General features: G+C 41.0%; 2 protein-coding genes across 2 annotated transcripts; one reads left to right on the top strand and one right to left on the bottom strand.

The window, feature by feature from the left end:
* Window positions 1–601: 601 nt before the first annotated feature.
* On the top strand, window positions 602–10,392 carry UBE2A (ubiquitin conjugating enzyme E2 A). The gene is made up of 6 exons (XM_060137861.1): window positions 602–837; window positions 977–1,057; window positions 1,451–1,476; window positions 7,570–7,659; window positions 8,660–8,748; window positions 9,092–10,392. Exons 1-6 carry the CDS (start codon window positions 794–796, stop codon window positions 9,218–9,220), a joined length of 459 nt encoding a protein of 152 aa, XP_059993844.1. The 5' UTR covers window positions 602–793; the 3' UTR covers window positions 9,221–10,392.
* A 3,226-nt stretch (window positions 10,393–13,618) lies between these two features.
* On the bottom strand, window positions 13,619–27,091 carry NKRF (NFKB repressing factor). The gene is made up of 3 exons (XM_060137860.1): window positions 26,811–27,091; window positions 17,629–17,759; window positions 13,619–16,580 (listed from the first exon to the last, which is right to left on the bottom strand). Exons 1-3 carry the CDS (start codon window positions 27,074–27,076, stop codon window positions 14,623–14,625), a joined length of 2,355 nt encoding a protein of 784 aa, XP_059993843.1. The 5' UTR covers window positions 27,077–27,091; the 3' UTR covers window positions 13,619–14,622.
* Between the last annotated feature and the right edge of the window lie 686 nt (window positions 27,092–27,777).

Below are 27,777 nucleotides of genomic sequence, written 5' to 3'. Positions count from 1 at the left end.
GGTGATCATTGGCCTAAATGTTGGGACCCAAATCCCGCACATTCACCCCATAGAGAACGGACCCACATTCCATAGAGAAGGGACCCTCGACCTCATAGTCGAGGTCGATTTATTCTTTGGATTTTCAGTCATTTTAAGCAGTCACACATCCTCCCCAGTCTCCCGTGTCCGCAGGGGGTGTGTCCCCTAGACTTCCGGCTTTTGGACAACCGGTTTTGCCTCCACCCACTCCCACCTCGAGATCTCGAGATTGGGACTTCCATCGTTCTTCTTCCCCCTCAGCCACTGTGCTCACTTTAATAAGTGATTTGATCTCAAAAAAAAAAAAAAACAGAAAGAAAGGGAAAAGAAAAAGGAAAACAGAAAAGAGCTTCCCAGGGTTCGTCTTAGAATTGGCAAATAGAGGTGCACCCCCTTCCACCACCCGATCCTAGTGAGTTCCAGGCAATTACGTGCGGCCCGCAGCTCGCCTCTCACCACCACACCCCCGCCTCCCGCCCGGGTTTAATGACCTAAGCAACTTTCCGTCCCCCCCCCCGCCCCGTCTTGGTACGGCCTGTCCGGCGATCGGCGTTCCACCCCCGCCCTTTCCTTCTAGGTTGGTTCAGCCCCCGTCTACTCAGGGGTGGTGCTCAGCCGGCGCCAGACAGACCCTCGACTTCGGAGAGGCAGTGCAGTTCCTCTGGGAGCGTCCCCCTCGGTTCCTTCAGCTTCCTCAGCCTCCTCGGCCGCCTTACCGCCCGCGGGGACGCGAGAGCTCGGTGTATGCCCCACCCCTGACCCCGCTAGAGACATGTCCACCCCGGCTCGGCGGCGCCTCATGAGGGACTTCAAGAGGTAACCCGCCCGGGACGCCGGGGTCCGGGGGCTGCGGCCGGGGCGCAGGGCGGGGCCGGCGGAGGGCCGGGCGGGCGGCGGGGCGGCTGGCGGCGCGAGCGGGTGCCGGATCTCGGGCCCCCTGTCTGTTTCCTTGAAGGTTGCAGGAGGATCCTCCAGCCGGAGTCAGCGGGGCTCCATCCGAGAACAACATAATGGTTTGGAACGCGGTCATTTTTGGGTGAGTCTGCGTTCCGGGTGGCGGCGAGGGCTAGGGACGCATGTGCCCTCCGAGACGGGCCCGGTGCGGAGGCGGGGGCAGAGGGAGAGTGTTTGGGGCTGGCTGGGCCTAGGCGCCTCCCCGGAGCCTGTGCCTCGATTAGCTCGGTTCCCGCTGCCAGGGGAACCATTTGGGGTACTAAGGGGGGCGGGGCGGGGAGTGGTGGCGCTTCGGCGCGGCGGCCTGCCCGGGATTTCTGAGCCCCAGACCTCTGCTGGTAGTGGTTTTGCGACCCGGGAAGCGGTGGTTTACCAGCGGTGGAGCGAGCAGGGCTCGTAATAGCCATCTCCTCAGATGAATCGGGGAGAGGGGAGCCCCGAAGCGGGAACTGATTGTTTTTTCTCTGTGTTGCAGGCCTGAAGGGACCCCGTTTGAGGATGGTAAGAGAGTTTCTTTACCCACCTTTCAGGAGCCTGATCATCTGGGGAAAGGGTTCCCAGTCATCCTGGAAGTGCCTCCTACTTAGGAACCCGCTTCTCCCTAGCCTCTGCCTACTAAAGGCTTGAGTGGAATCCAATCTGTGGCAGGTTGTTCTGGCTATTGTCCGCTTGACTAGAACTGCATCTTTTTTATTGCTTCTTAAAAAAAAATCTGGGTAAGGCAGTAAAAGGAGCATCATACCACTGATGTTAAGGGTCTGTGAGGTTTGGGCTGTGATCCTGCTAAATTCAGCCCCCCATCAAGATACTGAGTAAGTGTCAACCCAACCACTTGCTGATAGGCTCAGAGACCCCAGGGACCATTTGATTCAGAATTCTTCACAAGGGCGGGAACTGTGTTCAGCAGGTGCTTAATGTGTGTTTGTTGGATGTTGAATGGATGCAAGAATCCCTTGCACACAATTGTCTGGTTTCTACCGTCTGGCATTGAGTGCCTGTCAGCCTCACTGCTTTAAGATGGTCTTTAATGGCACCTTTAATAGCCAATTTGAGCATAATGTTTCTAATTTTTAAATGAGTTTTCAGTATGTGCTTTTATCAAGACTTGATGGTCAGTATCTCAAAGCAGTTTCACAGTTGAGGGGAGCCTTAATGTACTGTCTTGACCAGTGTCCAACCTACTTCAAGGTACTACATGTACTTATAGTTACCTGATTTTTAATGGGTTTAGGTTTGACCTTTAAAAACACACGTTAGTTGCTTTTTAAGGATTTTTTAAAGCTTCCTATTTTGAGATAATTATAGGTTCATGTGCAGTTGTAATAAATAATATTACAGAGAGACCTTGTATACCCTTCACCTGCGCCCCCGCCCCTTTGGTAACAAGTCATCTTGAATGACTATGCACAACCAGGAAATTAACATTGATATAGTTTTAGTGCATTCAGTTATGTGTGTGTGTGTGTTTGTGTGTATGTAGTTAATTGTTTTTGAAAGCTTAATACATTTAAAAAGATGATTAAAAGTATTTGAACTACTAATCGACATCTTTAATATCTTGAGGTATTTTTAAAAAGAAAAGGATCTTTCTGTTATTTTTTTCTCAATGACTTACCTTCCTTTGGTCACGTAGCATTTGACAGATATTGTACACATATGCACACACATATGCACATAACTCAGTTTGAAGGCAGGAACAAAAACATTTCTGCAAACTACTAAGTACAAACTTATGTTGCCAAGTCAGTTTGCTTTTTGATGCTACCAACCACAAGATGTTGTGAGGTAGGTCAATATTAACCAATTCTATGATTTGTCTCAAACACTCACATTTCCCTAGAAGACTGTAGACAATAGCCTAAATACTTGTAGTTTCCTCTCTACCTTCACCCACTGGGTGGATATCACTGCTCTTCAGTGCTGCAATAAAAAGAAATGACAGCAGGGGAGTGTGATCCTCAAGCCATACTATTGATACTTTAGTGCAGTAAATCATTTGAACTGATCCTGATCTGTAGCAAGAGCTAGCTAAGCTTAATTTTCCTCTACTAGATTGGTGCTAGTTCTTCATACTTAAGTTTTATGTGCAGATTAGCTGTGTATTTGCTTTAGCTCCAGCAGGCTTTGTTTTCATTGGCTTCTTTTTTCCTCCTGATTTTACTCAGACTGCTTTACACTGGGCACAGCTTTATTACTAGTACACCACTTTGCTGGGGTTGGCAACTTAAATATTTCAAGGGTGCTTCTCTCGTTTTAAGTGGTATGAGTTGAAAAGGTACTTGTGGAATCCATTATCTACCTGGACCTTCCCCCTTGACATTACTGGCTCTTTTTTTGATGATGTGTATCTCCACCCTGACATTGCTGAAAGGAATTACTCAGGCTAAATGACAGTACCCTTTTCTCATTCATTCTTTTGAGCAGTCTGCTATCCATGGATGCTTTCTCAGGTGTCTAGAACACTGACCAAGTTTACAAGAAATTTTTTGACCATTTAAAAATCCCTGTTATTTACAGTTAGGGAATTTACTGGAAAGGCCCAATTAGGGACAAGTGGCATAGTTGATTTTGCTGTTGCCAATGTGTTATATAAATCAACAGCTCCAAAACTACTTTTGCTGCTTCCTTGTAAACCATTTGTAGTGGAGGTTTCTGGAACAGCCAGACCCTAGTTAAAGAGATGAAATTTTAAGAAAAGGAACTCTTAAAGGTATTTGATTTAACTTTACACACTTGAAGGTAAGAGGACTATGTTCCCAAGAGCTTACACTACCAAACAAAACATTGGGGGGAAATACTTCCTCATAAAATATCTTGGTATGTATGCTGAATACGAAGGTTAAGGAACAATGTATCCTCCATCACATCATCTGAAAATTGTTAATAGACACAGTAAGATACCAGTACTTGATTTTCATAATAGATGTATTCTTAAGAATTTGGTGTCTTTTAAAAAAAATGAATCAAAGTCCACTAGGGGTGTTCTTAAGGTAAATAAATCCTATGATGAAGAGTATTTAGGTATTATCTTAAAAATCAGACTTTTTTCAGTCATCCAAAAAGAATTTTTTAAGTACATGTACTTTGCTTTCTCCTCAGGGGTCACAGACTGGTGGCTAAATGGCAGGAAACACCTACAGAGGTGCTTTCTTTGGCCAATACAATATTTTCAAAAAATTGAATTTGTGACAGGCAGAACATACACTCTCTGCTTTAACCATATCACTCCCTATTGCCATACACCCGCCATTTAACTCATTTATATAATTTTCCTGGTCCCTATACATAGATGGATTAATTTATACTTTCCTTACAATGTTGTGACCTCCTCAGGAAGATAAAAAAATCAGTACAGATTGTATACAACAATGGTGAGGCTTCAGTTTCCAATTATTTTAAAGCCTAGCCTTCTAAATATTCAGAGGACAAGCTCTAGTCTCGATTGCATAGTATTAATTCTCAGATTTTAAATTTCCTTAACATTTGTTTTGGACCTCAGAAATTGGATTGAGAGTTGTACTAAAGAGGTTCTCATTGTTTAAGGTGGCTAAAAGTATGAAATATCCTTTTAAATGTGTGCTTTGAGTAAGATTTAGGTACGTCCTAATTTATATTCACATTGAATATAAATTATCTTGGTTTCACTTCTCAAGATATTAAATGAGCTGTTCTTAAAGACTTGATTAACTTCTTTGGTAGCTAGGTAACCACCTTATTGAACTTTTAGGCAAGCATTAGGCAGAAAGTTCAAGTCAAGGGTTTTGTGAGCCACCAGCGTATGTACTCAACTTGCTTTCACTGATTGATGTAGGTCAGAAAGAAAGTACTATTTAATATTTGAATTCATTAATTGTATTTTTCTTACTGATAGTGAAGTTTGGATTTTTGGGTTTTGCCTCCTTCAGCTGGGTCTAGAGATATGAAACTGTAGAATTACTGTAACTAAAATATTTATGAAGCACTTATTTTGTGTCACTGTGCATCTTTCCCTCATTTAAACCTCACAACAATGTTATGTAGCAGGTACTATTATTAACCCTATTTTACAGATGAGGAACTTGAGGTTTACTCAAGTTGAGCAGTTTCCCCAAAGGTTTCATAACTAGCAAGTAGCAAAGCAAGGATTTGAACCCAGATCAGTCTGACTGCAAAGCTTCTGCTCTGCCCCACTGCACTCCACTGTTTCCACCTACGCCTGCCTTCTGTGTGACTTTACCACCTTTAGGTATCATATTTAATGATGGTTTTAATTTAAAGTACCTGGGAGCTCTGCATGCTATTAAATCTGCCCAATTTTAGAGCAGTTTTTTTTTTTTTTTTTTTTTTTTTTTTTTTTGCGGTACGCGGGCCTCTCCCGTTGCGGAGTACAGGCTCCGGACGCGCAGGCTCAGCGGCCATGGCTCACGGGCCCAGCCGCTCCGCGGCATGTGGGATCTTCCCGGACCGGGGCGCAAACCCGCGGCCCCTGCATTGGCAGGCGGACTCCCAACCACTGCGCCACCAGGGAAGCCCTAGAGCAGTTTTTTTAGAGCAATTTCTTGATGATAAATCTCTAAGCTATAATTTAAGCGGGTATCAACACTGAGCCAAATGTGTTTATACTTGAGATACATAAGGAAGCTCAGAGTTTTGAACTAACACTCATTCCCACTTTTTCTTGCGTATTATAATATCATAGAACTGAAAAGAAAAAACTATGCTTTCTTCCTCAAAAATAGGAAGAGTTATGACCAGGTGGTGATAAAGGTGAAGTGTGTTCTGATGGACTATAGCATGTTTATCCATTCCAAAATATTTTGCTTTTTGTCCTTAGTTATAATACATAGTAACTTCAGATCTGACTTTCAAGTTTAGGGAGTAACTATAGTTGGGGAATATAATATGTCTCCATATGTTGCATTTTTTAATTTTTATATATTTATTTATTTATATTTGGCTGCGTTGGGTTTTTGTGGCTGCACAGGCTTTCTCTAGTTGCGGCGAGCGGCGGCTACTCTTCGTTGCAGTGCGCGGGCTTCTCATTGCGGTGGCTTCTTGTTGCAGAGCACGGGCTCTAGGCGCGTGGGCTTCATTAGTTGTGGCACGCGGGCTTGAGTAGTTGTGGCTCGCGGGCTCTAGAGCACAGGCTCAGTAGTTTGTGGCACACGGGCTTAGTTGCTCCGTGGCATGTGGGATCCTCCCGGACCGGGGCACGTACCCGTGCCCCCTGCATCGGCAGGCGGACTCTCAACCACGGTGCCACCAGGGAAGCCCTATAGTCTTTTTTTCTTAAGTGGAAAGGAGGAATGGAAGCAAGGAGGAAATAAATTGCTAACTCGAAGGAACCAGTAACAAATTATACTCTATCTGAAGTGTGGTCTATTGTATTAGAATAAGTAATTTATTAAATGGACCAGAGTAATATAGTGGAACGTGCATCACCTTAGATAATAACTGATTCCTTAAGATTACTTCAAGAAATTTCAGTCAGGAAAAAACAATTGCCCAGTTGTTTTCTTGAATTTATTAAACCCAATTAAAAATAACATTTTGAAGAAAATAATTTCCCCAAATCACAACATCCAACAATTCTTTTTTGGTGGGGGGCGGGGGCGTGCTGTGGGGCATGTGGGATCTTAGTTCCCCGGCCAGGGATCGAACCAGTGTCCCCTGCAGTAGAAGCGCAGAGTCCTAAACACTGGACCGCCAGGGAAGTCCCCAGCAATTCTTGAATGAGATCCAGTTTGTCCATTTCTTATAAATAAGTCTGTTAACTTAGTATACTTTAGGGCCTCCTGCTACCTTAGTTGACACATATTCAAGAAAAATAATTTGTTTCAATAGTAGCGTAAACATCATTAGAAAGAAATTTACTGGAGACATGAATGCAATCTAATATGATTTTTTAATTATTTCTGCCATTAATTCCTACCATTAGTGTGAATAATTGAGCTGGTTTTATAGTGAAGTAGCTTGTGAGTCATACTTGAGGGTTTTAAAGAGGGACTGTGAAGTTTTTTCTGGCTTACATTCAATTATGTTTTCATTATAGAGTTGCTATTACATGAAGAGGAGCCAGTGAACACTTTTCTTATTTCCTGCTATTTTAAAAATAATTTGATTACTGATTTGTATTTCTAGCATTGGTTTTTGAACTTTGTGCTCTCATTCTTTCTAGTGCATTTAAAAATCACCATTTAAGATGACAGCTGATTAAAATTGGCCTTTATTAAGGTCTTTCAGTCTTCTCAAGGAGGAAGGCCACATTTTGGCTCTAGTTGCTTGTCATTTTAAGGATGTCTTCAAAATGTACAGTGGCTAAAGTTATCCTGCAGGCAGTAATTTTGAGTTTAAAATGGCTGTATTTAAGTTTGGGGGAGAATAATGGAAAAACAGAAAACAAATCACCTTTGAGTGATGGTTCTTACAGTGTCTGTCCATTTTTAGGGCAGTCTCTGGAGCTGTATCTCTTACCTGGTCTCTTTCCTCTCTACTCTATATCTTTGCATTATTTCATATAATATTTGAAAAAAGAAGTCATGTAGTATTAAAAACAAAGTACTACCGAACAAAGTGATAAGTAGGTTTTCTTAACCCTTTCTTTTCTAATTACAGGAACCTTTAAGCTTACAATAGAATTCACTGAAGAATATCCGAATAAGCCACCTACGGTTAGATTTGTCTCTAAGATGTTTCATCCAAATGGCAAGTATCACTTTTAATACAGTATTTCAAACTACTACACTGTTTATTTGGGAGGTATTCCACATTTCCTATTTGTCTGTAGCACCTGAGTATTTGTCTAGGCATCTTGCTGTTTCCTGAAAGCTGAACTTGTTCATGGTGGTCTGTTGCTGTCTTGGTCTGTGGTCCTAGAACTGAAGCAGTGAAGGGACATTGCCTTTGCTTGGAATCTGAGAGCCTCCTGGTTTTGATGATTTTATCATTTACTTACTAAACAAAAATAAGGATGTTCTTGAGGTTTCCTTTTAATGTAAGGCCAGATTGGGGTAGTTTTGTGTTGTGATTATTTTCACTAGCATTTAGAGCAATAGTTTTCAGCTTTGGATGCAGATCAGAATTAGCGTGGGACATTTAAAAGCCATGGATGTCCCGGCCCCACTCCAGACCCACTGAATATCAGATTCTGTGGTTGAGTCCAGGTATACGGTATATTGGAAAAGTGCCACAGGTGATTCTAACTTACTATTTTGCTCTTTTATTTTTTTTCTAGTAGTAAGCCTAGAACAAGTTGCCTTTTATTCAGGTTAATAATGTATTTTCCAGGGTATCAGATATTTTTATCTTCACACCAAAATGAAACCTTGTGAACTCTGAGCTATCTTGGTTATTTCAGATAGGAGATAAAGTTTAAAAATTTAGTGGAGTGAATTTCCCATAAGTCTATCAATGATGAGGAACCCTCTTAAAAATTGTGCGTGGTTTCCTGGATAACAGGGCAGTCTTTTCAGAATAACAAGCATTAGGTATCCTCCAGTTTTATACTGATTATGTTTGACATTCTCTGATCATCCTGTTTCACTAGTAGTGATTATGACACTTTTAGGAAGGTAACTAAGAGGCAGCTAAGTAGTCTTTTTTAAACCTCAAAAGCAAAGTATTCTTGACTGTGTTTGTCTTGACTATGATATTAAAACCTTAATGGTTTTGTTATGTTTAACATAACCTACTTCTATGCTCTTAGTCTATGCAGATGGTAGTATATGTCTGGACATACTTCAGAACCGTTGGAGTCCAACATATGATGTGTCTTCCATTTTAACATCCATACAGGTGAATTTTCCTTAATGTGACTATGGCCTTTGATATGTTTATATTAGCAATTGTTTTTGAAAGTCATAAGTAAAAAGTAGGTAAGACCTAACCCACCAGAAAACATACACGTTTGCCTAGCTACTAGCAGATTAATGTAACTGTAGACTATTATGCTAAGAGAGCAAATTTAGCTGCTACCTAGGACAATTCGAGTGTGTTGAATATACATATTGGGTTGGCCAGAAAGTTCGTTCAGGTTTTGCATAAGATGGTACGAAAAACCTGAACAAAGTTTTTAGCCAACCATATGTATATGTATATTTGCATTGAGGAACTGACTTTTTACAAATTGTCTCTATAGTCTCTTTTGGATGAACCCAATCCCAATAGTCCAGCAAACAGCCAGGCTGCTCAGCTGTACCAGGAGAACAAGCGGGAGTATGAAAAACGTGTTTCTGCGATAGTAGAACAGAGCTGGCGTGACTGTTGACCCGGGTGCAGGAAAAGAAGCAGCTGGTCATAAGAAAAATATATATTGATGTGTTTGTCACCTTCCTATTCATCAGTGTCATTACATTTACTTTATTAAAAGCAAAATAGCTGTTGTGCTGTTTCCATCTTCCCTTGCCAGGCTTTTCCTACCCCTTCTACCCTCTCCTTAAACATCAGAAAACACCCTCTATGAGATCAAATGTACTGTACCTGGGTTACGTGCAAAAAGTCACTAATGCTTAATTAATTCCTTTTCTGTTGTATCTCATTTCCAGTTTTATGGCAGTATTGTGTTACTGTACTTTACACTAAGCTTTTAAAATGAATGAATTTACAAGTGGTGCTTATGCATAGCTTGATGACCAGAATGTTATTTTTAACAGAATGATTATTGAAGAGTTTCACCCTGGCTGGTCCTTCACTTTTGTTGGATTTAGAAGTGAATTTTTGGAATATGGCCTATAGAAAACAGGGAAACAAATCCACATAAACACTCATTTTGAAAGAGCAATGGAAGCTAAAAAGGCTATGATACTAATATCAAACTAACATGAGTTGTGTTTTGTACTGGTAGGAAGGAGAATGTTAAAGGGCTCAGCCAAAGGAGTGCAGCATAGTAACTGACACTTCCTCTCCTTGCAAGGTGTTCAATGGACACACCCAAGCTAAGATTCAGAATACTGAAGTCTTCTGGATTTTCACTTTTTAAAGAGGTGTGGGAGCAGAGGAATGGAAACAATCATTAGTTTTTAAGCTAGGGAAGGTTGGAGATCCTTTAATCCTTTTAAAGGAGCAGTGCTACCCTAGATGAACAAATTTATAATCATTGTTTTTTTTAGAGTTTTAATTAACCCAAGGAAGGGAACATGTCTGTGGTAAACTATTTTCCACTCAAATCCTCTGTTAATGCTGCATGCTTTAGTTTCTTCCTCCCTTTCAGTATTATAAGAACCTTAAAGTCAATGTCTGTAATCTTTCTTTGGATATTTATACTTTCAGATTGACAGTACCTTTAAGTAGCAGTGTGGGACAAAGCTTGTTTTGTCTGATGTTCCATTGTCACCTTTTGTGCATTTATCACTCTTCTGAATTTAACTTTGCACAAGTAACCCATGTAAAAAATGTACATTTTTCAAAACTTGTAAATAAAAATAACCTTAAAATTTTGTAGTCAAGGTATAATTATATTTTAGCTCAGTATGAACTTTTAGTATGAATTTATTGGACTCTCATGTCTACTCATTCCCCCCCTTAAAATAAAAATCATGGTAAAAGCAAAAATACAGATTCTGGGAGAGGGAGAAGAGTAGATACTGCTGGAGAGGACGTATTTTCTTTTCAGTCATAAGTGTTTAATGCTTTTTTTAAACATGCTAACAGATTGTAAATCTATTAGGTAAAACAAAGTTACTTCAGCACATATTACAGTCAATCGAGGGAACGAAATTGTGGTAAGGGGGGAGAAGTAACCTGGAGATTTACCAGCATCCTCAGAGACCAAGATCTAACTTGTTGATCCTGACATTCCACCTCTTAAAAAAGCCCTAGCTTAACAAACAAGCTAAATAATAAAATGGTATTTTAAGTCTCATGTAAAGCTTGGGAGTACAGGTATCCTCAATGTTACCTTGTTTAAACAAAACTCTGCTTTCTTCTGAGGAGCAATCTATCTCATTTTAGAGACAAGGACAGTGACTGTGGAAACTCACTTCTTGGGGAGGGGGGGTGGGCGCTAATTGAAATTAAGTCCTTATGGTGTATGTACCCATACATCCTCTAAGACATGGCACTTAAAGGAGCCTCAACATGAGGGAGCTCATCCTACACTGAACACATGAACTGGTTAGTTTCACCTAGAAGCAACATCCTTAAATGCACTTACTTTCTCTTAAGTCCATTTCTACTTCAAAGTAGAATGACATTAAATTGGTCTTTATTTGGCAGATTAGTTTTACATAAATTTCTTCATCCTACTGTGGCTGGATATCTTTTTTTTTGTTCTGTTTTTTTTGTTTGTTTGTTTTTCTGCCACACTGTGCAGCTTGTGGGATCTTAGTTCCCCGACCAGGGACTGAACCCGGGTCCACGGCAGTGAAAGCACTGAGTCTTAACCACTGGACCTCCAGGGAAGTCCTGTGGCTGGGTATCTTAAATATTGACACTGTTACTTATACTTGAAAAAATTAAGGTGAGATTGGGAATGTGCAAGTTTAATTTTTTTTGTGTACACCTCCTGAGAAACACTATTCCCAATTGCTTTCATGGGATAATCCTTTTAAAATCTTACAACGGCGTCAACAAGCTGACCTCCCAAAGCATCATATCCATGGTCAAAGGCACCACAAATCATTCATTTCAAAGTTTAATGCTGATTTGGCTTTTTTCTTTACAGTTTTTTTAAACAAATGCCACAGGCTGCCTGCATACAATAATTTATAACAACAATAAACCAGATTTGTGCGGTCCCCTTTTAAATGGCAGAATTGAACTTGAACCTTCAATTCTGCACCTGCTGGTGTGGCAAAGAGGGTATGATGAAGAACCAAAGCTGTAATTAAAGTCCTTTCTTTAGGACCGATCTCCAGCTTCAGGAGTTACTCATAGCACAGTGAATGTACCTATACTATTTTAAAAAGAATCCCAACAGAATGCAGGAAATTTCTATTCATTTTCTCTTTTTTTTTATTTTTTTATTTTTTTTTAAGTCGATTTTTTTTAAATTTATTTATTTATGGCTGTGTTGGGTCTTCGTTTCTGTGCAAGGGCTTTCTCTAGTTGCGGCAAGCGGGGGTCACTCTTCATTGCGGTGCGCAGGCCTCTCACTGTCGTGGCCTCTCTTGTTGGGGAGCACAGGCTCCAGACGCGCAGGCTCAGTAGTTGTGGCTCACAGGCTCTAGAGCGCAGGCTCAGTAGTTGTGATGCACGGGCCCAGTTGCCCCGAGGCATGTGGGATCTTCCCGGACCAGGGCTCGAACCCGTGTCCCCTGCATTGGCAGGCGGATTCTTAACCACTGAGCCACCAGGGAAGCCCCTATTCATTTTCTAATCAAAGGGGAGGGGAAAAATCTAAACAATAGGTCTGTGAGCCTCAAAGCTATAAATATAACTGAAAGCAGAGTTAGTTCCTCAGTATAATATATTTAAGTGATTCAAATAAAACTTAAAACTGCTCATGTACCTGCGCAGGTTTTATAGCAAGGTTACTGGGTTAAAACGACTGCCATCTCAAAGAAGGGGAAAATACAAGAACCAACAAAAAGGGGACAAAACAGAACAGCAGGGTTGTGAGCAGCTCATTTTTGCCAAACCCATTTCTCAACATTCTTTATTCTCAAGCAAGAGTTAAATGACTTCACCCTAATTCCACATCTATACCAAAGCAGATCTAAGAAGTTAGGAAATCTGGACTCTCCAATCGAGAACCAAATACACACTTGGCCCCATTATTTCAGAGCTTAACTATATTAATATTCTGTTCTATTGAACTTATATAGATAAACCAGATTTGTGTAACACTACCCTACTCCTCCAGCCCCCAAATCATTTTGGGAAGAGAAAAGAAATGTAGAGAAATGAGTTTTCACACTCCTTAATCCCCAAAGCCACTCTTACCCAAGAGAGTTGAAGCCTGGCTTTTCTAACACTAATTGAACCACAGCTTCTCAGAGTTGGCATGAGACTTGTAGGTAAAAAAAAAAATCCTATAAAATCTGTAAACATTTTAGCTTAGTTCCCTTTGCCACTGTTAAAACATTAAGTGCCAAAATAAAATGCACACCTCATTTCCCTTCCTACCAACATTAGGAAAGGCCATATACTGCAGGACAAAAGAGTTAGTGGAAAGCAAACATCACTTACTGTGTTAATCACTGTAGGTGACTAAAAGTCACAGAGGTCCAGGCATAAAAGTTAATCCCTTTATATTTTTAAAATACTGATTTAACTACAATGGACAGCTGCTTAATGTAAAATATAAATAAGAGGGGAAAGGAAATTGTTCATTGTGGGCCAATTACATGTCAACTTTGGTGCTAAATGTTTTAAGACACTGTAAACAACCTAATTGTTCTAAATATGAAGTCATTGGAAGTGTTTATCAATATCAGTATTTATCTCTGAATATTAACACTTGATTTATCTGAGATACAAAAACAAAATCACGTAAAAGTAAACAGCCTGAGATTTGGTTGCAGCCAGCAGGTTGGTCCCCAGAGAAAACGTGATGGGTGGCTGACTGGCTGTTCGTATCTGCTAAGTCATTATGTTCATCCACATGTGCTCTAAGTGTTGAAATATTTTGTGCAAACGCCACTTCCCTTCTCCAAAGACCCAAAGTGTCGCTACCAGGCTGCTTCCCAGAAACAAGCACACCACCATTTTGATCAACTTTGGCTCCTTTTTATTCAGGAAGCATACACTAATCCTTTTTATACAGTTTTTTTTACATTCCAGAAATAAGCGAAAATAGCAGTTTTAAATATGTTACAAAGTTGGCTTTGGGGGCTAAATAAGCTTTTTGAGAGAGGGACCAGCCCGCTAACCTTTTCATCAAAGCACCAATGTATCTTCAGTCTTTTAGCAAAGCTCCACCACAGCTGTGGCCACCTTGGATGTGCTATACACCCAAATGATGTGAAAGCTATGGCGGACAGTTGCTGCGAGTCTCTCTGCAAGGCACCAAGAACAGACAGTTCCAGCTTCCTTTCTTCAGACTGAATCAAAGTTTTGGGAACTTTTCAATTGCTTTCTTAAGTAGTGCTCTCTCAGCGTGAAGACTAGAATTTGTTAACACTCATATATCACAAGATACAGTATATCACTTCCAATATTCTGGAAACCACATGGTAGAAGTTATAAATAAATGAACACTAAAATTACTTTAAGAAAGTTTTACATCATTTAGTTGGTAAGGACATTTACACGTACAGCACAATTTACTATTAAACATTCTATAACTGGCTTCACATAAAGATGAAAATAGATAATACAAAATGACCTGACATTTTCAGTGAAGTCTGGAATTAAGACTGTAGTTTTATTGTAGTCAATATCAACTTTACATATTGTTGCAAATTGCTGTGCTATGCCCTTTAAAATGGGAATTTCTTTCTCGGGGTGAAATTCCATTTGGATATGTGTTCTTGCTTTGTACAAACTACTAAAATCTGAGGGACACAGCAATATCAAAGACACAAACAGTAACTGCACAATATTATCTGCTGGATTAAGCTAATACAAGTGGACAGAATTCTTCAAGTTCCAATATCTAATAAAGCACTATATGAAATGAACAAGGTGAAACATCTTAAGAATGAATATACTCTGCAACCAGAACATGTAGCATTTCTTTAAGTCATAACTCTGCCTCATTAGGCATTTACAAAATAAATTAGTAAGATCTCAATTTGCTTGAGGCATCACAAGCTCGTAATGCCCCACTTGGCCTTCCTGTTTGAGCTGGTCTAGTAAATCCTCCTTCCGTCTTTTTCTACCTACCACCAGGTACCTATCGTGGCCCACCCCATGAGACTTACTCTTAAGACCATACTTCTGGGCAATCTGATGTATTTGCTTCCGCTCATCATTAGTCAGCTCTGTAGAGAAGGTTAAATCCGTGTGGCTCTCCGAGCGGGCATAGTTTCTGATGATCTGTTCAATATCTCTCTTGGCAATTTTATTTACCCTCTCTACATCAAGACCAAGCCCTTCCCGCTTATGCTGCTCTTTGACAGAGATTGGCTCCCGAATGCCCTCACCAGATTTACCTAAGCCACCACCCGTCCAACCCATCTTTCTCAGCAGCTGATTTCCAATGTTATCTTCTTTGATTTGTTGTTTGTAAGCCTCCTCTGCTGAGCGACCCTGAATTTCATTTCTTGAAATCACATCTTCAATAGCTCCTTTCTTCAAGTTGTTAATGACAGTCGGCTGGGTCTTTTTGAGGGTTTTCACAGCTTCCCCAGCAGCTTCATATTTGACAGTTTTCTTCACTCCAACTGCTTCTGCAATTACTTCACTCTCTAGAATCACCTTGCATTTCCATCGGAGTCCTGTCATTCTTTCATAGACATATTCAACTGTCATTCGATTAAACTGAGCTGTGTCGTTCAGCGTGCACACAGGATTTGAAGAATTCTCATAAACTACGAGATCCTTTATATCTTTCTTCTTCCCAGATCCCCTGGGTGAAGAGCCTGTTTGGCACTGTGAACTTTTGACAGATGGGTAAGTGGGTTGTGTTTTTTGAAGGATTTTCAAAGCCTCATCAGCAGCTGCATGTTTACTTGTTTTTTTGGTTCCATAACCTTCAGCTAAGCAGTGATCTTGCAAAAACACTCGACAACGCCACGTACGATTTGGCATCATCTCATATTTGTATTCAACAGACATTTTGTTGTATGAGGCAGAATTGTTAAGGATACCAATCGCATCATTTGCATTTTCTGTAAGGATAAAATTGGTCCAGTGTTTGGCAGAAGCATTAAAAATCGGCTGCCCGGAAGCATCTTTAGCCAGCACCACCAGCTCTTCTGGTGGTTTCAGAGCTGGAGGGAATTCATATGAAGGCATGCCAATCTGACACACCACAAGGTCCTCTCCAATCGTGTGCTTGAATTTCCGTCGGACAACCCTAACTTCAATACGTTTCTGCAAGAGTTTTACAGCTAGCTCAGTAGCTCGATCCCTGGAACCATTCTTGCTGCCAGCATAACCTGTAGTTAAGTAGATATTTTGGCATCTAACTTCACAAGCATAACCATCTGTTAGAAGTTTTTTATTTTTGGGGATGTCAGCAGGAGGGATTTCTTTTAAAGGAGCGTATATATATTCAGGATTTGTCTTACATGCCTGAATACAACGAGTTAACATATATGTGTAATTAATTTTATCAGATCCAGAGGTCATCTCTGGATTAGAAAGGTTCTTCCAGATAGTTGCTGTTAATTTTTCAATGAAATACTGCTTCTCGGCTACCACTGACTCAGGAAACGTCTGTGATGGTGAAGGCTCAGGAGCTGACTGGCAGTTTGCCTGCTGTGATGTGCTGCTGGGGGCAGGGTTCCCACTGTCAATATACATGTTGGCTGTTACAGGCTGGTCTTTTGTGAAAATAAATCCTGATGAATCACAGTACTGAGAATTTCCATCTTGTATACTGAAAGAGTCTTGAGTATAATCTTGGTAGATGTCTCTTGGCATGCTGGCAAAATGTGTTTGTTCATTTACCTCTTTTGTTTGAGGGCCATAAGGATCTTCCTGTCTTTCATCTTTTGAACTACTAGCTACAAAATGCACAGGCTCAAAACGAGGTCTCACATGGAATTTGGAACCGGCTTGCTTTTTAGGAGGATTTTGACCTATAGAATGAGTGAAATTTACAATTCATTAAAAAAGGAATATTTCAAAAGAACCAAGCAGGAAAATAGTACCAACCATATTATTTTCGCAAACTATATTGTTGGTACAAGATACTTCCCATCACAAAAACTTCAGGTCATTTAGGTGAAGGTACTCAAATGTCAATGTAAGATTCCAGCATAAGGAGGGATGCTCCCTGTCTTTCCATGTGTAAGGGAAGAGACCTGATAGAAAATATGCCATTGACTCGAGTATGCAGGTCACCACCATGCATGACTGCTAGATGCTTCTACATCTAATGCGTTAAAGCACAGGTGAAGTGTACCGAGTGAGAGGTTGTTCCACTACGATCTCATACCACCTGTGCTGAAAAGCTCCCTTCTTAAGGATTGCAAACGGAACAGATGGCTCTAATGCAACAGAGATGATGAGCAGAGGCATTTACAAAGCCTCTCTTTTGCACCAGAAGTGACTGACTCTGTGATGGTGCTTTACATGGTTGTGACTGAAAAATCAAATAAAAAAAATTGTCAAAAGATCCCAAATGTTTTCAACTTCAAAATCTTAGTTCTGACCTATTCTGCACAAAAAGGTGTTTGCTATATTTTATTTCTAGAACAGCTGGAAACTAATGATTTATGGAGGATATCAAATTTAAAGCTATGGAAGAACTCTGTTGAGGCTATACCAGACACTAGAGCTTTCTCCCTATAACACTGTTTAGTAGAAAATTGGTCCACGCTGGACCCATCCAAGAGGATTTAGTTACTTAGATGCTCAAATGATCTAGAGTATAAGGTTGTTCTATTTAAAGGGAGGTTCCATGGCACGGACTTCAAGGACAGCATTATAGGGTGAGTTCAGTATTCTTAGTTTTCAGTTCTATTTAGCATCCTAAAAAAAATGTATAAACTGAAAGTTAAAATTTTACATTTATGTAAGATCCAAAGTTACCAATGTTATTTAAAATCATATACCACACTCATATCATTAAAAAAAGCCACACTGTTTCTTCAAATCCCACCTTCCAGAAATAAGTATACTCACCATCACATGTTGAGAGGTGACGTTTTTGACCTTTGGAAGGTTTGGACAGCATCAGATCATATGAAGGCATCTCCCCAATATCAATACCTTCAGCCATTTGGAGAATTTTTTCCATCAAGCGTGGGCTGTACCTATTTAAATTAATATAATCTACAGTTAAAACAGATAAGAATGCAGTTTTTGAAAAAGTTTCTAGATGACCCGTCTTCTAATTGCTCCCACAGGACTTTACCAACAGAGTGTCTTGGCTATAAAACTGAAGAATCTGCCATAAAATAGTTATGTATCAAATGAGTAACTATGTTACTATCATTAGGAGACATACAAACATAAAAATCAAGAAATTTAGGTGAAGACCTTATCTTTAATTTGAACTAAAAGTATCCATATAAACTCATAATTTTTCTCTATCATATATGTATATTATGTGTAAACAATTACATTAATATATTTACAGAAGTACTAAGAGTGTTAATAAGAGATGGGTTGTGGGACTTCCCTGGTGGCGCAGTGGATAAAGACTCTGCGCTCCCAATGCAGGGGGCCTGGGTTCGATCCCTACTCAGGGAACTAGATCCCACGTGCATGCCACAACTAAGGAGTCCGAAACTAAGGAGCCCACGTGCTGCAACTAAGGAGTCTGCCTGCTGAAACTAAGACCTGGTGCAACCAAATAAATAAATAAATAATAAGGGATGGGTTGTTAACATCCAGATTGTGGTTTCTATCACTTCCCACCGAAAGGAATCAAGAGTCCCGAGAGAAATGGTTGGATCGGATCCAAGTCTGGGGCAAGAAATGTACAAGGTGAACCTGGGAGATATTTTTGTGCCTGGAAACAAGGAAGCTGTCGAAGACCTCAGGGGTTGTGTCAAATGGACTCAGAAGTGAGCCAACTTGAGTATCAGTAAGAATAATCACAGTGGACTGAAACACATCAAATATTTTAAAAATCCATTAGTTCATAATAATACTTACAAACTCATTATTGGTCACCTTTGTAGGGAATCAAAACATTATTCCAAAAACAGGTAATGAAAGCAAGCATTTATCTGGCATTTTCCTATACAGACTGTACCTCAGAGAATCTAGAGAGTTGATGAGGAAAATCTCTTTTACAGAAGCATTCCAGCTAATAAATGAAGGAATGATAGATTACTACCATTTTGCGACCCATAATGCAACAATAAGTGATCATCAATGGCTGCTAAGCTTATCAGATGAAAAGTTGATGGAGAAGAACCTAGAAACAGACCCATACGAATGTGCTCAACTGTTGACAAAGCTGCAAAAGCAATCCAATGGTGGAAGGACAGCCTTTTCATCAAATGGTGCTGGACCAAGTGGGTATCCTTAAGCCAAACAAACAACCTCAACCTAAACCTCACACCTTACACAAAAATTAACTCGAAACGCATCACAGACTGAAATGTAAAATGTGAAACTAAAAAGCTTTTACAAAAAACACAGGACAAAATCTTCAAGATCTAGGGCTAGGCAAAGAGTTCTTACATTTGACACCAAAAGCATGATCCATTAAAGAAAAAGTTAATAGGGCTTCCCTGGTGGCGCAGTAGTTGAGAGTCTGCCTGCCAATGCAGGGGACACGGGTTCGTGCCCCGGTCTGGGAAGATCCCACATGCCGCGGAGCGGCTGGGCCCGTGAGCCATGGCCGCTAAGCCTGCGCGTCCGGAGCCTCTGCTCCGCAACGGGAGAGGCCACAGCAGTGAGAGGCCCACGTATCGCGAAAAAAAAAAAAAGAAAAAGTTAATAAAATGGACCTCACCAAAATTAAAAACTTTTGTTCTCAAAAGACCCCATGAAGAGGATGAAAAGACAAGCTACAGACTGCAAGAAAACATTTGCAAACCACACACTTGACAAAAGATTAGTATCTAGTATAAAGACCTCTCAAAATGCAACAGTAAGATATATACATATATATAATGGGCATATATGTGTATATACACATATATATGTGTACACATACATATAAATGAACAAAAGATATAAACAGAACATTTCACCAAAGAGGATATACAGATTGCAAATAAGCACACAAAAAGATGTTCAACATCATTAGCCACCAAAGAAATGCAATTTAAAACCACAATGAGATATCACTCCATACCTATCCGAGTGGCTAAAGTGAAAAATAGTGACAATACTAAATGCTGACAAGGATGCAGAAAAACTGGATCACCCGTACACTGCTAGTGGGAATGTAAAATGGTATGGACACTCTGGAAAACAACTTGGAAGTTTCTTATAAAATTAAACATGCAATTACCTCACAATCTTGCAACCGTACTTTTGGGCATTTATCTCAGAGAAATAAAAGCTTATGTTTACACAAAAAACTGTACACAAATGTTCAAAACAGCTTTATTTGTAACAACCCAAAACTGCAATCAGCCCAGATGTCTTTCAACAGGTGGTTAAACTCTGGTACCACATACCACGGAACACTACTCAGCAATAAAAAGGAAAAAACTATTGATACACACAATATTGTGTATGAGTGGGAGGGAGATGGATGTGGTTATAAAAGCGCAACATGAGGGATCCTTGTGGTACTGAAACAGTTCAATATCTTGACTGTGGTAGTGGATATGCAAACCTACATGTGACAAACTGTATTGAATTAAACACACAACACACACACACACACACACACACACACACACACACACACACACCCCAGTACTAGTAAAACTGGGGGAATCTGTGTAGAATCAGTGGATTGTAACAAGGTCATTATCCTGGTTATGATATGATACAATAACTTAGTAAAATGTTGTCACTGGGGGGAACTGGGTAAAGAGTACAGGGCACTGCTTTGTGTTATTTCCCTACAATTACACGTGAATCTATAATTATTTCAATAAAAATTTCAATTAAAAAAAGCTGGTGAAGAACTTTATAATCTTAATATCACTAAAAATTGGACAACCAGACCTGTGTCCCTGATGTGATATGACAGGACAAAGATCTAAAAAGTGTTCTTGCCCACCAAATAACTGAACTCAAACCTCATCAAGCCCCTAACTCCTAGAAACATGTTAAACACCATCACAAGCATACAGCCAGCCAGGGACTTCCCTGGTGGTCCAGTGGGTAAGACTCCATGCTCCCAATGCAGGGGGCCCTAGTCGGGGAACTAGAGCCCGCATGCCACAACTAAAGATCCCACATGCCGCAATGAAGATCCCGCATGCCGCAACTAAGAGCTGGTGCAGCCAAAATAAATAAATATTAAAAAAAATAGCCAGCCAAATCCATAATGAAGGAAACACTATGTGACAGCCCATTTCTTCATCAAATAAACAGCATGAAATAAAAGGAGAGGGAATGGTTATAGGTTAAAGGAGACAGATCAACCAGATATGCGTGGACCTTGTTTGGATTGTGAATCAAACCAACTGTAAAAAGGTATCCTGAGACAAATGCAGAAAACTAAACATGGACTAGGCATTGGATGATTTTAAGAAATTATTGTTAACTTTGTTGAGTATGAATAATGGTATTATGAAAAATTACCTGGTACAGATATATACTAAAGTATTTGCAGGAGAAATGACGTCAAGATTTTCTTTAATATACTCTAGACTGTCTCCCACAAAAAAACTGGGGGCAAGATGAAATGAGAAGGGTAGCATGACAGACTTGATAATTGCTGAAGTTGAGTAATGGGCACATGGGTGTCCACTAAACTATTTTTGTGTGTTTGATTTTTCCATAATAAAGCTTTAAAACATACAATTTTTAAAAGGACTCCTTTATGAAGTAGATTGGAGCTTGACAGAATATCAATTTCCTGCAGAGAAACAAAACTATGGGCTCATGGGAAGTTTTGGTTATCATGGGGATCTACTCACCCTTCCTACCTTCAGAGCCTTACCCAGCCTACCAGGGACCACTGGACTGCCAGGGAATTCCCCAAGCAAGTTCTGAAAATGAGTGACTAGCACACCTCTACATGAGTAGGTTCTGAACTTGAAGGAGGATAATATTTTCCATTTTCAACACAATAGGTTCCACACCCTTCAGATGTCTTTCCTTGCAAAGCAGAGAAGTGACATGGTGGCCTTCACTGACAGATTACCTGGAAGCCAGCCCAGTTGTAACCCGCACTTCCCACTGATAACTGCTGCTGCTAGCACCAGTGTTTAAACACCAAGAGCAATTTTATTTTTATTTACTCTTATCTAAATATCAAAAGACATCACCTAAAACGTCATACATTGTATATATCACTTTCATTAAGATTTGGGAGTCCAATTTCCAAGGTGATGAAAACAAAAGACTGTGAAAGTGAGATGAAGTCTACAAATCTTAAACTGGTATTGCCACTCTTGCTACCAAAATTGGTACTACAACCAACCCACTCACCTTGAATTCCAGTCAAAATTCGCCAGACCTTAAATTATAGTCTGATTCCAAATACGGTATACAACTGTAAATGGCATGTATGCCATACAGTGTTCATGAATGATATATTTGGGGCCTACTCCATTCATTCACTTTTTTTTTTCATTCATTCACTTTTTCTCTCAGGTTTCTTCCAGCGTTAGTAATGATTATACCTACTTACTGTTCTCTATTCATTACATCTGCCACAAAATTCAACATCACCCATAGGCTATAAAAATAAACCTCTGTGTTAGTTGCCAACACAGTCGTCTTCTCAGCCCTTTATTAGGAAGTCATAATACTGAAGAAGCCCAACCAGCTGAAAAAATAATGGAACAGACCGTATAGTGCCTAACACTTGACTATTCAAAGAACAATGCAAATATTAATCTTTGCATTAATCTTTACTATGAAGACCACTAGGATTTCTGTCTCCAGAGAGTAGCTACCCGGGGATAAAGAAGTGGTTCCACAAATTTGAAATAAGCCAAGGCAGTAAAGCTTTCATTACTCAGTTTTCCGTAGTGTATTTTTTGTTGTTGTTGTAGTGGATTTAAAAGGAACACCTTCACTCCAGAAATTTTAGAGAATCCACCAAGAAAAGCACCTACAAACCCAACCACTGATAACGTCACTAACATTTTGGGGTTTACTTTTTATTCCTTTTTCTATGCTTCCCATACCACGTCCCCCCACCACCCCCAAAAAAAACACTATCAGATCATCTATGTTGATTTGTAATCTGCTGGGGGCGGGTGTTGTTTTTCTTAATTTACTATGTCATAAACTTTCTCTCCATGTCATTACCACATGAGTTTTAATGGCTATATAGTATTCTATCTTACGGTGGGACCATGATGTAAAGTGTCAGTAAGGCAAGTCTAATAGAGTAATTTTAAGATGCATGCATATTATGTAGTTAAGTCTGTTAATTCACCCATTTGGTTGTAAATGCTTAAAAAAGAAAACCAAAAAGCCCCAGCAAGTCTTTAAGGTTTCCAAAGATAGCTTATTATGTTCCAAGCTTTAGGAAATCACAACTGTCCCACCATACCTAGCATACAAAAAGATGATGTCTAATGGACAAAGACATCTGACTTCATGAATCTTACATTCTTGAAAAAAGACACGTGCATATAGGTGTATACTTATGATATACAATGGCACCTGAAATTTAATGAATATTCAGTAATAGATGCTTTCAATTTTTTTAATTTATTAAACTGCTCTACTAGGTCCAAATTAAAAAGTTGAGGTTTGAAAACTAAGCAAAGATTAGGATTTCCAAGTATAAAATTATTTATGCAAAACTATTCTTAAGACTCCTAACATAGTCAGTGAATAACATAAAACCAAGATTATTGATACATCTTTTGAAAGCTCCCACTCATACTTCATTAGCTGGTGACTGATGCACTCTACCTACTATGTGCGAGGTTAGTTTCACAACATGAGCCCAGCTAGCATCTACCTTCCAAACACCAATCTCAATCAACAAGGAAGAGACAAATAATCAAGGTGGCAAAGCTGATTTCATTTTAGGGTATATTTTCTCTATTAATTAATATCTCATCAAAGGTAATTAGGCCAGGATTCTGTTTCTAATACTACTGATGAAGAATGATTGGAAAACTGAATGCTCCAGTTAACCAAACATTCTGCTTTATTAAATATACATACACTATTGACAATTTTAAGTAAAAACTGCAGAGGTCCCTAGGCATTCATATGAACAATTATGTCAGTGCTGTAGATGTAGTTGATTAGAAGACTGCACTAACTTTTCATTAACCACAAGACAATCTTAGAAATTGCCTACAGAAAACAATCTTGACAGGTTGTTTACTTTTATGAAGCAGACAAGAAAAAGTGAAGAGAAATAATTTCAGCTATTTGGGCTCCCTCATTGCCTAGACTATGAGGGAAAAAATGATCAAAAAAGCAGACTGGAAAACATTGCTTTATTTTATCCTATAAGGCAACGGTTCTTATAGTGTAGTCCCTGGATGAGCATTTTCTGATCAAACAGTATTATCTGGGAATTAGTTAGAAATGCAAATTCTGGGGTCCCACCTCACATCTACTGAATCAGAAACTCTGGGAGTGGAGCCCAGCAATGTGTTTTAACAAGCCTAACAGGTGATTCTGATGCTTGCTTAAGTCTGAGAAACATGTTACAGATAGTCAAAAAGATATTCAAACTTGTTCTCTGACAATCACCACTATAACCAAAAAGAATGAAACGTGGTTTGCTTCCCTGCACATTTGAGCTCCTCCTCCTGGCTTGGTCTTATGATCAAAGAGTTTTCAAAGATGTCCTTAACCTAGGAGTTCTTTCAGCCCCAGCTAACTCAGAACACAGAAAGTCCTGCGAGTGGGAAACAAAAGGCAAAGAGTTCCCTTCTTGCTACTGTTTATAATCTGTTCTGTAAGTCAAGGGATGAGCCTCGAACAACAAATTAACAATTTTAGAGTAGAATGGGCTGTGTCACCATGTACTCCACAGTCCCCTTGGGAGAAAAGAAGAGTCTTCCATCACAGAAGAATAGACCAGAAAACAAGAGCTCTGCCAACATCGACATTAACAAGTACTGGAATACAGATTTTACCCACCTGAAGATGACAGCTAATATAAAGCCTGCCTAAAGTGGAAGACTGCACTTGGTCCCTAGCTTCCAAGATTCTTTATTGCCTCTTCCATTTCTCCTATATCTAAGTTATCAGGTACAATGCAAACATTACTCTTCAGTTAAGCTACTGGATAATGTTATAGCAATTCTTGTATTGATTGAATTGACTTAACTACAATGCAACATGATGACAATACATGTGTTGATATATACTATACACAAATGTGCCTGGGTGAGTGCATACACACAAATGCTCTGGATGCCTGAGCTTTTAACACTATCACTGGCCCGGTTTATGTTTTTAATGCCCTAGTTATGCTCAAGGCTGCTGTTGTTCTTGGGATGAAATCCTGAGAGATAATAATGACTTATGTCCATTACTTGCTTTCACTCCTGGTCCATCCTTCCCTATAGCAGCTGTGTCTCAGTGCAAAGAACATCGGAAGACTTGGGTCCCAGCCCCAACTATGGGACCTTGGAAAAGTCACTTAACTTCTTGGCTTCCGTTGATTTAGCTGTAAAAACGAGACACCACTCAATTTCTAAGGTTGTTGTATTAAATGAGATACATAAATGTTTTAAGTATTTTGTACATTACAAAGCTGTATTCATCTGTTCATGCCACACATATTTACTGAGCAGCTATTATGAAGAAGGCACTCTTCTAGGCACTGAGGATAAAGGTGTGAACAAGAAAGCAAAAACCCTTTCCCCAAAGGAGCTCACATTCTTGTGGGAAGGTAAGATTTATCATTAACACAAAGGATGGTTATTCTCCTCACCTATAACTTTTTTTTTTAAGGATTCAGATTCCCCATGGCCTTCTGTGATATTAAGGAGATCTATGATTACAGGATAAAGGTACCTTTTCTACTGCCAGAATAATATTGTTAAGTGAAGGTCAATTAGATCTATCTGACTTGATTAATTACTGAGGCTTCCCCAGTTGTAACCAGTTCCTCCAGTGAAATAATCATTATCTCTGGAGGCAGAAATTACACTAACCTAGAGTAGAAAAAAACACATTTGTGTTATGAAAGCAAAACAAAGTATCACGTTGGATGCTATGTTCAACAATTAAGCACTAACAGTAGACAATCCTATTTATCTATATCTGTTACAGTCATTCCTGGAACTGAACTGGCTGAAATTGATCTGATCATTTTCCAGAATTTCTCATCCTTCCTAATAAAAAATTCACCGTGAGGCAAGAGTGTCAAAAAAAGAAGCCTCTTAGTCTATCAAGGGAATGATTAGTCAAGTATAGGGCCTGTTTGAGGGTTCTGTATGACAGTGGTCCAAGTAGTCTGTTGAGAAAAAAAAAATGCGTTGGAACCATACCGCAGTCTCCATTGAATGCAAAGAGCTTTCAAAGAGGCCTGTTCAGAACACAGACCAGGTTCTAGGAAAGGCGGGTAGGGGACTCATACCTAAAACCTCACCCAGAGGCCAAATGTTAATCCTTCTGATCACAATGAAGGGGAAATGAGGGCAATCCTTTTTTACAGCAGATATATCCATTTCTTTGTTTGCATCCATACACAGTATGCGCAAATCTACAGGAAGGCGGGCCCTGCGGCTGAGAGACCTCATACAAACCGCCTCCCCAGGAGAAGACAGTACAACCCAGCTGAGGGGCTGGTGTTGTTTAATTTAACGGGGATGCAAAGGGAGGCCAGTCAGGAGGAGACTAGAATTAGAACCAAAGAGTCCCCCTCCCCTCCCCCCACAGACCCTCAAAGCCCCGACTGTTGAATATTCTTTGCGGATACCGCATCCCTGGAAGGTCCTACGCAGGTCCGAGGTTCTGCTATTCGTCATTTCCCACGCCGTCCAAAAACACCATCACAATGACCACCTCTCAATAATCCTCTCCCAGGCGCTTCTTTATCTCCATCCCTGGTCCTGGAGGGGCCGCTCCCGCGATCCCCGCACCCTTCTAGCTGTTATGTCATCCCCTGCCACCTAGCTCGGCCAACCCCCCCAGGCCAACAGTGAGCCCTCTGGAGTCCTCCAGCACCTCCAAATCTCCAGTCTCTAAGCCCTCATCCATACCCGCCCCCCCCGTCCCTATCCCAACCCTCATCGCCGATTCCCCCCCAACCCGGGTCCCTAACTCGACCCTCACACCTTCCTCACCTGCAGCCCAGGAAAACGTGGTTGGTCCAGGCAGCGGAGAGCGCGAGGAGCTGGTCTAGGGCAGCCCCGGGATAGCTGTGCAGGTGCCGACAGATGAAGCTGCGCCGCAGAGCCCACTGCCAGTCACTTTCGTGGCTATAGCGCCACTGCTCCAGCACTGGCTCGGGCGGGGGCGGCGGGAGGGGCGGCAGCGGCGGCGGCGGGAGGGGGGGCAGCGGCGGCGGCGACAGGAAGTCGCCCCCCAACAGCAGACGTCCGCCAGCCATCTTCTCCGCCCCCAAGCAGGGACCCCAGGGATGAAGCCGACTCGCTACCAGGAGAGAGCGGGAACGGGGGTCGGTGGGAGGGGCTGGGTGAGGAGGGGCGCGCCGAGGCGCGAAGACCAACTCTCAGGGGACTGGAGTGTGTGCGTGACGGGCAGTCGCTGAAAAGGCGAGCACCAGCTCGCGTCCCAGCAACCGGGGAGCACGCCCGTTGCACTCCTCCAACTCGTGGAGGAGCAGGAGGAGGGCACCCGCCGCAATCACACGCGCGCCGGGGAGGCCGAGCCAGGCCCCGCGCTCCGCACCTCCGGCTACCCGCAGACTCACGCACTGCACTGGGAAGGAAAAAAAAAAAAAAGACACCAGCACGCTTTGCTCCCCTTCCTCTAGTCTACCTACCCGCGTGCAGCCCCGAGGTTGTGAAGCCAGTGCGCTTGCGCCGCGGCTGTTCCCTAACTTCGAAATCCCGTCGCTGAGTCTCGCGCGACGTACGTTTTTTTCCCTTTCCTGACGACTACGGGCCTTTGACGCACTGTGATAACAAGCGGGGGGCGGGGCTCCAGGAAGGGGATTTTTGGAAGGTTCTCTGAGGCTTGGGAACCTTTTTCCGTTAAGTCCCTGGAAGGCTCCTACAGGTGATTCTTGGCAGCAGTAGCTCGCCTGATGCTTTTCCCTGGGTTTCTGACAGTGGGACCGTGTACTTT

The sequence above is a fragment of the Lagenorhynchus albirostris genome, chromosome X (assembly GCF_949774975.1).
Source record: "Lagenorhynchus albirostris chromosome X, mLagAlb1.1, whole genome shotgun sequence".
NCBI lineage: Eukaryota > Metazoa > Chordata > Mammalia > Artiodactyla > Delphinidae > Lagenorhynchus > Lagenorhynchus albirostris.
Note: the sequence above shows the minus strand (reverse complement) of the source record. Positions and strands in the feature narration are given on the sequence as shown.